The sequence below is a fragment of the Chenopodium quinoa genome, unplaced genomic scaffold (assembly GCF_001683475.1).
Source record: "Chenopodium quinoa cultivar QQ74 unplaced genomic scaffold, ASM168347v1, whole genome shotgun sequence".
Classification (NCBI taxonomy): Eukaryota; Viridiplantae; Streptophyta; class Magnoliopsida; order Caryophyllales; family Amaranthaceae; genus Chenopodium; species Chenopodium quinoa.
In genome coordinates, this window is record NW_018743331.1 from 16,991 (window position 1) to 31,598 (window position 14,608).

Below are 14,608 nucleotides of genomic sequence, written 5' to 3' on the forward strand. Positions count from 1 at the left end.
CAGGGGTCCGAATGTTCTCTCTCAAAATTCTCAAGTGTGAAAATGACTCAAGACAATCCTCCCTTATATAGGCGAAGTGAGAAGGCGAAGGGTCACTTTCAGAATTCAAAATTTGGGCGGGAAAATCTCTCGGCCTTTCGCCGACTGACACCTGTAGAAGGTCGTCGCCTGTTACAGTGCGACACCTGTCACAGGTAACACGTGACCAGTCACGTGCCACCTGTGAGGGGCAAATGATTAGGGGATTTTTCTCCCACCAATCGGAATGCGCCACGTGGGCCAATCAGGTCCTGCCAAGTGTCCCCCAGTTGGAACTGTCAGGGCCTGCCACGTGGCACGCGCTTATTCGTCCACCTTGGACCTATTATGTCATGACATGTGGCATACTCCATGCCTAATGGAAAAACCGGCCACCCAGGCCCAAGTTCCGAGGGAAGCCCAATCAGCCCTAGGTTAACCTAAACCTAGGATGGGCACGTTTCCCAAGGTTATAAATACCTCCCTTAATCCTCATTAAGGGGGATCACGGAAGAAACACATTAATTACACACAGTAATAACCGGCTGATCTCGCTAACAAAGCAGATTACCTACATTAAACACTCTCACCTAGAGAGACCCAATCACTTTAATTTCCGCATTAATTACTCCTTAATCAAGTACTAACTTGACCGTTGGAGGCGGAGCTCCCACCACCAGGAGTCTCCGTTATTTTGCAGGTACAGGCGTCCGGTTCCAGTCTCGGAATTGTAACTCTCCCGCAGGACATCAGAAAACCCCGAAACAGGCAGGTTACTGTATCTTGGAATTACTAGACCAGATTGATCTTATGCAGTTCAACATTTGAGCCAGTTCATGCATAATCCAAGGGTTCCACATCTTAGAGCTACATTACATATACTGAGATATTTGAAGGGTTCTATGGACTCAGGGTTATGGTATACTACAGACACAAACTTAAATTTGAAAGCTTATAGTGATGCTGACTGTTAAAGGTGGGCAACGTGCCGAGCCAGGCCAGGCTGGGCCTGGCGGGCCACGGTCTCCGTCGTGCCGTGCCACCCAAAATCGCAGGCCAGCCCGACACGGCCTGCGTGCTGCCTTGCTGGGCTGGCCTGCTGCTGGCGTGTTGGGCTGCTGCCTTTGCTTTGGTTCTTTTTTTTAAAATTTTTTTTAATAGTTTATAACTTATAATCTTATATTATTATTTTTCTAAAATAAATTAAGTTTAATATTTATGTTTTATTATTTTTTTATTTAATATTTATATTTATATATTTAGTTTATACTACTACTTTATAGTTTAATGTTTATAATTTATTATATTTATTTTTGTATTATTAATTATTATAATTTTTTTTTTTTGTTATATTAATTTACAAATTATAACTTAACGGGAAAAAAAGGGCAAATTGGACCTTGGATGTGAATAATGCATACTTCATATTATTATTACTTAAAAAATTGTACAATGATAATAAGAATGATAAAAGTCGTACAAGGATATTAAACAAAAATTGGATAATGATAAAAAAATCGTAAAATGATAATATTCATAATGATAATAATCGTACAATATACAAAAATTGTCTATTCTTCATCTATTCTTCTTCTTCTTCTTCTTCTTCTTCTTCTTCTTCTTCTTCTTCTTCTTCTTCGGCTTCAAGGTCATTGGCTAGTTGAATATATTGGGAACTAGCCGATCCCGAATGGTCGGAAGCGGAGGTTTCTTCTTCGTTGTCGTCGTAAGAACGGTCTTGTGAACGATTTTCAACATCCAACCAATCTTTGAAACACACGCACATTTCAAGTGTTTTGGGTTTTAAACTTGTTCTTCTATCGTCTAAAACCCTCCTAGATGCGCTGAAAGTTTGTTCGGAGGCAACGGAGGAGTCTTGGATACGAAGAATGTCTCGTGCCATTGCCGCCAAAGTTGGATGCTTCGTGCTTTGTTGTTTCCACCACGCAAGGAGGTCGAGGCTGTTTATCTCATCGTCGTCCATGCCCTTGGTGAAGTCGTAATTCAAGTACATTTGCAATTCCGAGACATCGTTTTGCGTTCTCCTTATTTATGAATCACCTGAAAACCTTGAAATCAAGTTAGTAGCTTGTGAAAATAAATATTTAGCCTTCTTACTTACGTTTTTGGATGGTTGGGAAGGGCCTGAGCGAGGAACGGTGCCATATTTGATTTCATAGACTATATAAAGAAAAAAACCAATCCTTCACATTACTCTTATAGGTTTCTACATTATCGTCAAAAAGCATGCATTGAAAATAAATGTCAACTAACATAAATGTATTTTCATACTTTTGCCTAGGATCTAATATGGAAGCAAAAATATAAATCAAAGGAATTTCACTATAATATTTACGCCACTTTGTTTCCATTGCTGGAAGATATTGATCATAATCACTTTGGTTGCGATGATCAGCGAAAAGTTGGGCGAGTAAACATGCATTTGAAAGAAAGTTTTGAGCACAAGGATTATAAACAGAAGAAAAACAAAACGTCATGTTATATAATAACTGTAAAAATTGCATATATCTTTCACATTTATCCCAATCATCCTCATATATAGCATTGTTTGGAAATTTTTGGTTGTAAAAAATTGTCAACGGATTTTTGTACTCAATTGGCTTGGTTAACATGTCATAGGTGGAATTCCACCTAGTTGGGCAATCGGTTTTGATTTTTATTGCTCTTATCTTTTGTTGCTTTAGAAAACTCTTCCATTCTTGGTATCTCATGTTTGAGCTATTAATAGACATAATAGCATCTCTAAATTTGTTATAGTATGGACCAACTGCTCTAATTCCATCCTGTACACATAAGTTAAGAACATGGCAAACACATCTAGTATGAAGTGCGTCACCATCTAATATTACATCGGTCAAGTTTTGTTTGACATAATTAGCAGTATATGTCATTGAGGTTTCATTGTCAAATGTCATAGACATGATTTTTTCTCGAAGGTTGTATTCATTTATTGCTTCCATTAAATGGTGAGCAATGTTAATACCGGTGTGGGGGTATTCCAGCATTTTGAAATGGATTATTCGTTTTTGTAACAACCATTGATCATCTACCCAATGGCAAGTCACACATAAATAGTGATATTTATAACCACTATCCTAAGAATCGGCAGTCAAAGGCACTCTACAATTAAGTTTACTCAATTCGTCTTGTAACCGCATTTTGTACTCTAGGAAGTTTTTCATGGCGGCGGAACGAACGGTTTTCCTAGAGATTCTTTTATGTTAGGATTATAATGCATTGTTAATGTAAGTGTTAAATGGGTCACTTTCGGAGAAAAGAAAAGGTTGTTCGGCGTGTACTATCATTTTCCCTAGTTCATCCCTATCCCTCTCATAGTTGTAGGTAAAGCCGTGTGGATGGAATTGGGAAATTTTTGGCTGGGTTGAATCACTAGCTGGTTTTGCACAATTTCTCATGTGTCTACTTAAGTGTCCCGTCCCGGACTTGGATTCTGCCGAGTATATATTACCACATGTTTTACATTTTGCTCTTGTTTGGGCTTTATTTAGCACAAAATAATGCCATACATCACTTTTGCGGCTTTTGATATTTACCATGTCACTTTCGGTTAACCATTGTTCTTGTGTGTTTGGGAATTGGGTGTTTGTAGATTCGGGGATTTGTTGGTTAGTAGTAGAACCGGAGGCATTTAGGGTATCTTGTTGGCTACCTTGGCTAGAATAAAAATTTTGTGGGTCACAGAAATTAGGTGGGAATTGGCTGAATTGTGGAATTTGGTTTTGTGGAAATTCGGGCATATTCATATTATTCATGTTATAGGGTTGAAAACTGGAAGTACCATCGTGCCTAAATTGTTCAAAGCCTAAGGGGACGTTACCGGGGTCATTGGTCAGACTTGAAATTGGGGGATAATTGGATTAAGTGATTCCCTAGAACTATTACCACGGACAAATCGGGCTTTCCTAGAGGATGATGGGTTGTTCATGTTTGGTGATGCCATAATTAACAATGACAACAATTTTAACAATAACAATAATAATAATTAATAACAACAATTATAACAATAACAATAATAATAAATAATAACGATAATTATAACAATAACAATAATAATAATAATTAATAACAATAAGTATAACAATAATAATAAGTAATAACAATAATATTAACAACAATAATAAAGATTAGTTAGATCTTACAACCGTGCTTCAACGCTTTTCACTAATTACGATTATGAACTTTTAATTTTTTTTCGATATTAATAAATAATAATTAGAGAATATAAGAGAATAAGAGATTAAGAGAAGAGATGAGTTGAATTGTGATTTGGAAGTGAAGTGAAATTTGGTATTTATAGGCAAATTGGGGAAAAGCTAGAGTCGTTAATGGCCATTAGAAAGAAGGGAAGAGCAACGGCAGCAAAGCAACAACGGCTCTAATTATAGCCGTTATTGGCGTGCCAGGCCGGGCCGGCATGTGGGCCAAGAGGCGAGCTCGTGCCGTGCCGTGCCGGAAAATGGCAATTTCTGTCCGTAGCAGCCACGGACGCCAGGGGACGACCGTGCCAGGCCGGGCCAGCTGCCGTGCCGGGCCGCTCGCAGGCCAACCCGGCCCGTGCCCAGCTTTACTGACTGAGTGGCTGCCAGTTTAGCAGCAGATCTCTGAGTGCTTACACAGTTTTTCTTGGCACAAACTTAGTGTCATGGAAGACTAAAAAGCAAAGATCAGTGAATCATTCTTCTGCTGAAGCAAAGTACAGAAGTATGTCTGTTACTGCATGTGAACTTGTTTGGCTGCATGGATTACTTGAAGATTTGCAAATACAAGTCTAGTTGTAACTAACTGTTTTCATTTATATTCTCTAATTAGTTGTAACTATTTTCATTATTTTCATTTATGTTGTCAGCTAGTTAGTTGTAACTAACTTTTGTATAAATAGCGTAGCCTTCACTCTTCACTTATTCTCATTTGTAACAAACATTTCTAATACTTCAATATAGATTTTCTCTCTCTTTTCTTTCATTCTCCTGATATTCTATAATACCTAATTGTAATAATTTAAACTTAGTGCCGAAAGCCTAAGAGCATGGCGTTACACTAGCAACAATCTATGCGAAAAGAAAGGCATGCAATTGGATATAGGACTTTTTAGGAGGGCATAATGTTTTGTTATTGAGATAACTGTAAAATTAAATTTAGGTACTATTTGCATTCCATTAAGATTGCTCCATGTTCATTATTTCAACTTTTTTTTAAGAGTTAGTTCATTTGCAAATGAAGTGTGTTTTTTTAAAAGAGAATGTGAGTTATTGAACGGAGAATAAATATAATAAAGAAAATAAGACAAATTCGATGAGGCGATTAAAATAAGTATACATAGCAAGTGGGATGGAGTGAGTACATGGTGATCATAAGCTAACAAACTCATTACACAACCCAAACTTCCATATATCTTTATAAACTACATACAATGATACAAAATAGATAATCTAGATTTGCAACATACAACTATCGGGTGTAACTTATATTTTCGCATACGAATCATGTTTGAGATCCAATCCTATACTTTCCTCCAACGACTTAAATTTTGAGTAAATGTCACCTGTAACATGATCGGTTTGTTTGTAATTAGATGTTTTGATTAGAGTCGGGTTTGGTTTAATATGGTCTTAATCTTATTAGATTAGATTGAATATATATTTTTGGCTGACACTAAATTATCCAAGAAGGTATCAATTAAAACCCAATTATTTATTACATTACATTAAAATATAATAGATAAAGAATAAAAAGAAAAGGAGCATAAAAAATGGGAGGAGGATATGAGTCGAAGACCCCTTTTACCAATTGAAAAATTAATCAAAATATTCGTTTTGGATGGTTCACTTGTAAAAACGCTAAATTAAGAGGATCCGCTAAATGTGCATGTATTCCATTGGATCCACACATTGCATAAATATCTCCTAAAGTTAAAAAGATTAAAGCAATTGTTCAACTTCATCTATAAATAGCAAGCCATATTACATCAAATAAAATCACAACAAACTCATATCTATAGATATCTTATAAAGCTCAAAACCACTTAAGAGTCTTCTTCAAATTCATCAACTTATCAACATGTCTGGCAAATGTGGAAACTGCAACTGTGCTGACAGCACCCAGTGTGTGTAAGTGCATTTTATTTAGCTAATTATTCATGCTTAATTATGCCTAATTAAACTTTGTACATATCTAATTAGTACATGTCAATGATTTGTTACAAACTAAACATGTGTTAGAAATTGAGATAATCAAAGGGGTTAAGTGAATGGCAGCTACAAAATTATGTACGTGAGATATTCATTATTAAATTAGGGTGTTGAACATGATTTTTGATCAATAAAAATAAACAAAGAATAAAATAATAATTTAGTTAAAAACTGAACCTAAATTTATTTATCTTGAAATAGACAATTTGTTTTATATTGGTTGTTAAAATTATTGACCAATTTTGCACTTGCTCTTGCAGGAACAAGGGAAATCAATATGGAATTGACACCGTGGCTGATGATGTCATGTAAGTTCCTAAAATGTCACCATTATTTCTTCTTATTGGGATCACTATATACGAGTACTATATAGTCGTAGACGTAAACATAACACGTACTACTCCGACCACCTCTAAAAGTTTGGCCTAGTAGAATAGTGATTATCTTAAGAAAATAGTAAAAACGCATATGCTAGTTGAACTATTAGAGACGGTGGGAGTACTTATTAGTAATAATGCTTAATTAACATCTAATCTATTATTGATGGTGTTTAAATTGCTTCTTCTTTGACTTCAATCATGCAGCTTCTACGATGGTGTGGTGATGGAAGGCGGTAACTGCGACAGCTGCAAGTGCGGCGCCAGCTGCGCCTGCACCAGCTGCTCTTGCTGCTCTCACTAAGCAAAACAACCTCATTAGATGGAAGGCCTTATCATATTATCTAATTTCTATTTAATATAAGCTTCTAATCTACTGAATTATGCACCTTATACATTATGTATAAGAAGACTTATTTATAATTGGAATAATTTGTTACTTTGTATGCTTTGTAATATGGCCCTGTGCCTAATTATATATGCTATCAATATTATTGCATCGAATTTATTAGCTATTTATTGATCAGTCTCCTTTTGTTTATATTTTAAGATTATGTTGTGTGCAACCCCACAAAAAAAAAAAAAAAAGAAAAAAAAACTCCCAATTAAATTAAAACTAGGCAATAATGGAGTATTCAACGACAAGTGCTTGGTTTGGGCACATAATTTACCCCCGAAAATATAATTACGTCATTTTAACTAGTCTTTTTTTATCTACGTCCAAAAATAAAAAGATATGAAGTATTTGATAACTTAATCTTGAGGGAGCCCAAGTAAATCTCTGATATTAACATTTCAGTTTATCTCATCTTACAGCTTTATGCATTAATTTTTGTGTCACTTTATTATTTAACTTTTATTATTTAAAAAATAAAAGAAAAACATTATATTATGAGAGGAGATATATTTACAGATTTATCTCAGAGATTAAATTGGATTTTCCCCTTAATCCCTCCTAATTGATCTTCAATAGTTGCCTACAATGATAGTGTATGTTGCCTATCTTTAAAATAAGAGAATCTTCACTATTGTCATTCAAAAAAAAAAAATAAAAAAAAAAAAATTATACTTCGTATTATTTTGTAAAATTAACTTGAAGAATTAAAATTTAACAATGCTATGTACTGTATCTAATATCTAATTGAAGCCCTAGATCAGTACAAATAATAATGAAATTCTTGTTAACATTTCCCTCCCATTTTTCTTATACTTCCCTCCCATTCTTCTTTTATTTCCTTAACATGTTGCCATGTTGGTTAAGACATACATTTTTTGTTACAGCAGAATAACACAAAGCATAAAACAGTAATTGAAAAAGCTATTAAGCAATATGGTTGTTGACTTGTTGTACTTTATAAGGAAGTATTTATTAATAAGCTTAAAATCCATGATCGTATTTCGTGTACATACATCATTGTCCGTTATGACTACTTTATTAAACAAATCAGAAAACTTATTTAAAATGTGCAACATCATGTTCAAAAAAGAGTTCGCAGTTTGATTAGTTTGCTAAACTACTATATCTACTAAGCTTGGTAATTGAATGCATATGGAAACTTCATTGCTATGTTCTTAGATAAGTTAGCTATGATATATCCTTTGTAAAAATGAAGATTAACTTTTTTTTTTTTTTTTGAGTGAGTTCTCTCACTTCTCTGTCTGGTAAAGAGGGTAATGGGCGTAATACATTTGATTAGAGCACTTTAATTGGAAAAGAAAAAAAAGAAAAAAAAAATTATAAAAAAAAAAAAGATACAGTGTACGCCAAAAATAATAAAGTTAAAAGCCAGATGCCTAATATTACTAAGATAGATTTATACGGTGTATTTTTTAATTAGTTTAGGAATGCGAGGCCTCATTAAAAAAAATAAAAAAATAAACTTAGTTGACTTTTGACACTTATTTTAATTTATTAAACTACCAAAAAATCAAGTTTGGAATAAAGTTTTTTAACATACTTAGCTACAAAGCTAGCTTCATTACTTTATGAGAGTGTTCAGTAGACGCGGGGTTATTTGCTTATTGATTTTTAAAATTTAGCCCCCGATTATTTTTCAAAAAAAATAAAATAAAAAAATAACTCTGGGTGTACCATGGTACACTCTGGTGTATATAACAAATTATATTATTTTATAGCCAAAATGAAAAAGTTGCTTGGTGAAAATTTTCTCATGACCGCCTTTTGGTTGTTTTGCCATAGAGTTTTCACTTATGAACTAAAAGTACTAATAAATAAAAATCATCGATTTTAGTTTATTTCTTTGTGAACTGTAATTGGTGATATAAAAACTGATGACAGCCAATACTAAACTAAACTAGCTAAGTCAAATTAAACAGACTAGATGAACCACCCAATGAATCGTGAAATATTTTATACATACCCGGGTATATTGTGTACCCAATTAACTCTAAATTAGTTTTTGCTCGTCATTTGATGATTAAATGAAAAACAATCATCAAAATGAGAACAAAATACTCATGGGAGAAACGTACACCCGGGTATATGTAACAATCTCTCAATAAACCGACAATCAAACAATCCATTACGCAACAAGTACAAGACATCAACATCTAGACTCACTTTGATAACAAGTTGGTTGAGCCACAATTGCTAAAGCTTAGATTCTTATGAAGAAGCATACATCCAAATGGCTTTAATATGACATAGACTTGATAGGAAGAATATTATAGATTGAGCACTTGATAAAATAGATGTGACATGTGTACTACTTTGGTCTTTATTTGTTTTTGCATGGATAAAATAGGTTGCACCATAATAATAAGACCATAAAAGTGTAGACTAGACCAAACTTTCCACATCAAAGATTCTCGGTCATGGCTCATGGCTACAAGCAATTGTATTGCTAGCCACCCAAAATTAATTAAAGGGACTTTTTGTTATCGCTTTTCAATCTTAAATTGTATCCTTTCATGAATTTAAAATAAGAAAAAAAGCAAATTATTCTGATTCTATTGTCCATTTTTAATTTTCCTTTTACAGCAATTTGATCGCTCATAGATGCAATGGGCGCACGGCTTGAGCATTTGTTGATTAAGGTTACGTACAAGTTTTTTAGTTTTTATTTATGAGGTGTTAGCTCTCGAACATACATTAGTACGGGTAGTGATGAATTGATGTTTAGCCAATGGCTCATGATATGACGCGTAATTGGCTGTTTCTTACGGGCTTTGATCAATTCTTATAGGATCCTTGGTTTAAAAAAAAAGAAGCAATGGAGGGTAATTGGCGATTGCATACATAATCAAGAGTTGTTCCCAAGTCCAAGTTGGAACTTTGGAAGGACAATAAAAGAGAAATACCACTATTGATTCTTAAAACTGCTTCAATAGCAACAAAATAGACAATTTAAAAATGCAACTCCATTTGCAAGGAAGAAATTATGCACAAAAAATTAGTATATGTGCCAAATAAATTATTATAGGAATGTACTCGTTTTTTCTTCAATAGACAAATTATAGGTGGATTTCAACAAAAATTGAAAACAGAGCGGTAATTTTGGTAAATTATGACATAGGCAAATCGTGCATACCCCCCCCCCCCCAAAATAACAAATTAACATTATTAAGGTTCGTCGATTATTGGAGATTGATTTATCACTACTCGACAAGGTTTAGTTCGTCTCAAGCTCCAAGTGTAAGCTGTAGAACTCACAAAAGAGATGATAAGAAAACGATTGATCGATCCCATAAAAGAAAAGATAACATAAGACTCGACAGAAGAATAGAATGCCAAAACCCCCCACACTGGGAGGGCACCACCATCTTCTTAAATCCATCAATTCATCAGATTCCCTTTGAATGGTGCCTCTCTTGCGTGTCGGGTTGCTCCTCTTAGAGCAACCCCTTGTATCGACCCTAATCCTAAGCTAGCTCTTCCCCTATAAATACCAACCTACGTTGCACAAATTCAAATTATAAGCAACTCACAGACATACGCCGCTGAATCCCAAAACTTGTAGTCTTTCACTCTCCATCAACAATGGCAGACAAGTGCGGAAACTGCGACTGTGCTGACAGGAGCCAGTGTGTGTAAGTTCTGTTTTATGGAGTTCATAAACTTAGTTCTGTTTTACTTAGTTTTCTGAAAGCATAATGAAATCCCTATCAGATTAAGATTGACAACGATTTCACTGTCCTTGCAGGAAGAAGGGAAACCAATATGGTTTTGTGGTCACCGAGACTGAGTAAGTTTAATGGCTTAATTCGGTTTTTTCCATGTACAACCCCCCCCCCCATCGATTAACAAACAATATGGTCATCACATTGCAGGTACTCGGAGTTCATGATGACAGAGGGTCCCGAGCATGGTTGCAAGTGCGGCAGCAACTGCCGATGCATTGACTGCAAGTGCGGTCCTCACTGAGCACCTATTACTTACTTATAGTAGCTCATATGATCTTAGGATATATATAAGCTATTTATAGATGATATAGTACTTCAATAAGAGACATATTTCTGCACAGAGATATGTTTAACTTTGTTTCGACACCTGAGGATCACGTTTGTGTCCTGTACTCATACGAGCTTCTAATATCATTATAGTATATTTTGCTGTTTATAATTTTTATTATACACAACTATTTTCAGCTTTTTTTTTCTCTCTTATTCAGCTAAACACAGAAGGAAATTATACACTTAACATAATGCCAAACAATAGTTGTGTATTAGAAGAATTCAGAGTTTGGGTATATCAAAACACAAACAGCTTTTTCTCCGGGTCTGGTAGAAAGATCCCAAATCACTTCTTCGTCAAAACCTAAACAGCAATACACTTAACATGATGCCAAACACAAACAGCGTTTTCTCTCTTATTCAACTAAACACAAACTCTGTGTCATAACTGTAGATGAGTATATCAAAACCTAAAATTATGAAGAGTTAAGATTTACTCAATGTTACATGACATAATTTATTTGCAGCTTAGCATTAAAAGACTGGAAATTTTGAGATGCTCCCAAGGCTCCAAAAGAATTGGGAGAGATGGTCACATAATGAATTTAACAATGGATCTGTGACAGTTGTAGATGGTCATGTAGTCTTTTCTTTCCTCTTTGCTCTGTATTTTGTCAGTAACATCTTCCTGAATATGGTAAGAAGCCACCCACAAATATAAAGAACAATTAAAGGAGCGCAAAAAAAAGATCAAAATCCAGGGGAAAGAACCTCCTAGGACTCATATTACTCACACTCGGGTACTCAAATCTGACATGAACACGCATCTAAGTGTCTGACTTGGCTACCACAATTCTTGCCCAAAATGAACTGCCCCATGACTAGGGACAAAGAGAGAAAGACAGATAATATAAGAAAACAAAACCCTCATCATTGCACATTGTACAATTTAATTTAGGAAACTCAACCAAAGATTATTTGATTATGTTTAGTTTGTAGGCAAGCTACCATGAAGACCTCAAGTATTACTTTCCTTTCCATGCCTTATTAAACTGATGCAGCAAACACAACCTTTCCAACTCTTATATACTGGCTAATAGTCTGTTTTATAAGCCATCTAATCTATTTCACAAAGTTCCATCTACTAGCAAATTAGTGATGCTCCACAAAAATAACCAAGAACTTTCACCTAACAATATAATCTGAGTTACATTTGACGAAAAAATGATTTACAATATCAAACAGCACATATATGGTGGTCCAACAAATGAAATCTTATCCGGGTCTGGTAGAAAGATCCCAAATGACTTCTTCGTCCTAACCCAAATAAAGTGTTCATGGAAGAATTCACAAGCTTTCAGATCTTGGTATTTTTCCTTGACATAACCAAGACTGCAACAAAGCTTTTCCTTAATTTTGTTTCTGGCCTTAAGTAAGCTTCTTATCAGGGAAGAACATAAAAGGGAGAGTTTACATAACAGCCAATGTGGCTATGTAGTTTACCTCCCATTCTGCATACTACTTCTGTATAAGCTTTTATTCTTGATAATCTGACTTCACTCATCTTAGGCAGCTAAGCTACTTAAGATGCAAACAAAACATGATCTAACAGCAATACACCCTAGCTAGTAGCCATAGTTAAGAAAATCCAAAGCAATGATTATCCACTATCCAAGCTAGTAGCTATATTTAAGAAAATCCAAAGCAATGATTATCCACTAAAAAGAAATGAGAACATAATTACTGCATAACTATTTCTAGACCTCATGGCAATTGTCAAATGTCAAACAGAAAATTTAGACCATATAGTTTAAATCATGGATCATAATAAGGAAGAGCAACACGTAATGTAGCATACTACATCTAGAATCCATACCATCAACTTCTGAAAATCCATAACAAAGATGGCAAGAGTCTACAGGTCTGACATCTTGCTTCCAGACCAACATGTTCATCTAAAACTGTTCAGATACCTATTATTCACATAATTGTGATCTCAGGAAATGAATCAACCAAAAAAGAACTATCAATCTTGCAAAATCTCACAAGCCAAAAATTACACTCATATTGATGCCAAATGATTAAATGCCTCAAACTTCCTCTGTGTCCACTGACTGAAAAATAGTTTGTTTGCAACTTAATATGGATGCTTGGTCTCTCATATTTAAGGTGCCACCAAATATGATTGGGTGAGAAGGCCCAATTGATGTGGCCAAAAAAATTAATATAACAATACATTTTCAACTAAGCTGCTGTTCAGCTTCTAACTTCTATGGTTATATAAGATGGTTCCTCATCAAGCAACCAACTTCTGGAAACCAACAAAACTTCAATTTAAGTCTCTAACCATAACTAGTCCTCAAATCTATTGATTGTTCTCTCTAATAGCTCATGTCATTATCAATTTGCTCAATGAATTGAGTCACTAATAAACTGTTATAAACTCTATTCTTGAGAGGACTTGGCTCTTGAAAAAAGAGCTTTTTTGCATAAGCTAGCAACTCCCCAAATTCCTTACAGTGAACCATATTAACACTTCTACAGTTCTACTTGGCACATTATACAACATCATATAAACAGCACATACATTTGACAACAGTATCCTGTGACCGTAAGAAGCGCCCTTTCTGGAAGGACTTTGGTAAGTGGTAACCAATTAATCCCTTTGACAGCTCGGCTACATCAAACGCAAACAAAACATACTTTTATTGACAGCAATAACCCTAGCCTGTAATCCTAGTTAGATAAATCATGGACAATAAAATCACACGATAAATTACGATAGCACAATAACTGCACAAGTTGACGTATACCTCACAGCAAAGTCAGCAATTATCAGATAGAAGAGTCAGACCATCCAGCTAAATTTATCAACAAGAATGCAAATTGTAGCATACAATATCATGACATGTCTATATGATCAATTTCAATAATTCTATCACAAAAAAAGATATCTAACTGTAAGACAACATACACATCTCAAATAGTTTTGATACCTTTTATTCACATAAATGTGATCAACAAGTGTATAACCCGAAAAAGAACTACCTATTTCGCAAAATTTCATGAACTCGAAACATTCAATTCCGATTCTTCATCAAACATTAAATCCCTCAGCACGAAGGCATTGCTTATGCGCCTCGATCCACTTAGTACACGCATCTTCACCATACTGTACTATACATTCATCTCTCAACTTCTTAGTTTCAGGGCAAGCACAACATATCTTCTTTTTCGGCTTTTGATCCTGCTCGGAAGCTTTCGAAACCGTTTCCGGGTTCTTTTGTTCTACTGGCACACCATTACTAGAGGATGCAACTCCTCCCATGATTAAAACCCTGAACAGAAAAACACATACAAAACATTCAATCCACATTTCTCACAAATTTGTATAACAATTCTGGCATTCCCCCTAAGATTCTGAAAATTCCCAACTGAAATAAAAAATAAACAAGAAATGGGTACAATTTAAATTCCTCTAATAATCTATAAATCAAAATAGCTAAACTTAAATTACTTTAATCTAATGTAACTCTAGCAATACAACAATAGAGTAAAAATTAAAATAAG

At 34.7% G+C, this 14,608-nt stretch overlaps 1 protein-coding gene and 2 long non-coding RNA genes across 3 annotated transcripts; 2 read left to right on the forward strand and 1 right to left on the reverse strand.

The window, feature by feature from the left end:
* Positions 1 to 6,007: 6,007 nt before the first annotated feature.
* On the forward strand, positions 6,008 to 7,144 carry LOC110737641. The gene is made up of 3 exons (XR_002514425.1): positions 6,008 to 6,167; positions 6,509 to 6,556; positions 6,833 to 7,144. It is a non-coding gene; the product is annotated as an uncharacterized LOC110737641 (long non-coding RNA).
* Positions 7,145 to 10,517: 3,373 nt separating this feature from the next.
* Positions 10,518 to 11,220, forward strand: LOC110737643. The gene is made up of 3 exons (XR_002514426.1): positions 10,518 to 10,675; positions 10,789 to 10,830; positions 10,916 to 11,220. It is a non-coding gene; the product is annotated as an uncharacterized LOC110737643 (long non-coding RNA).
* A 2,650-nt stretch (positions 11,221 to 13,870) lies between these two features.
* Positions 13,871 to 14,372, reverse strand: LOC110737642 (cytochrome c oxidase copper chaperone 1-like). Its single transcript, XM_021917973.1, has one exon. It carries the CDS (start codon positions 14,364 to 14,366, stop codon positions 14,136 to 14,138), a length of 231 nt encoding a protein of 76 aa, XP_021773665.1. The 5' UTR covers positions 14,367 to 14,372; the 3' UTR covers positions 13,871 to 14,135.
* Between the last annotated feature and the right edge of the window lie 236 nt (positions 14,373 to 14,608).

Coding starts and splice junctions, on each gene's coding strand:
- LOC110737642 (XM_021917973.1), bottom strand. CDS start 14,366: ATGGGAGGAGTTGCATCCTCTAGTAATGGTGTGCCAGTAGAACAAAAG.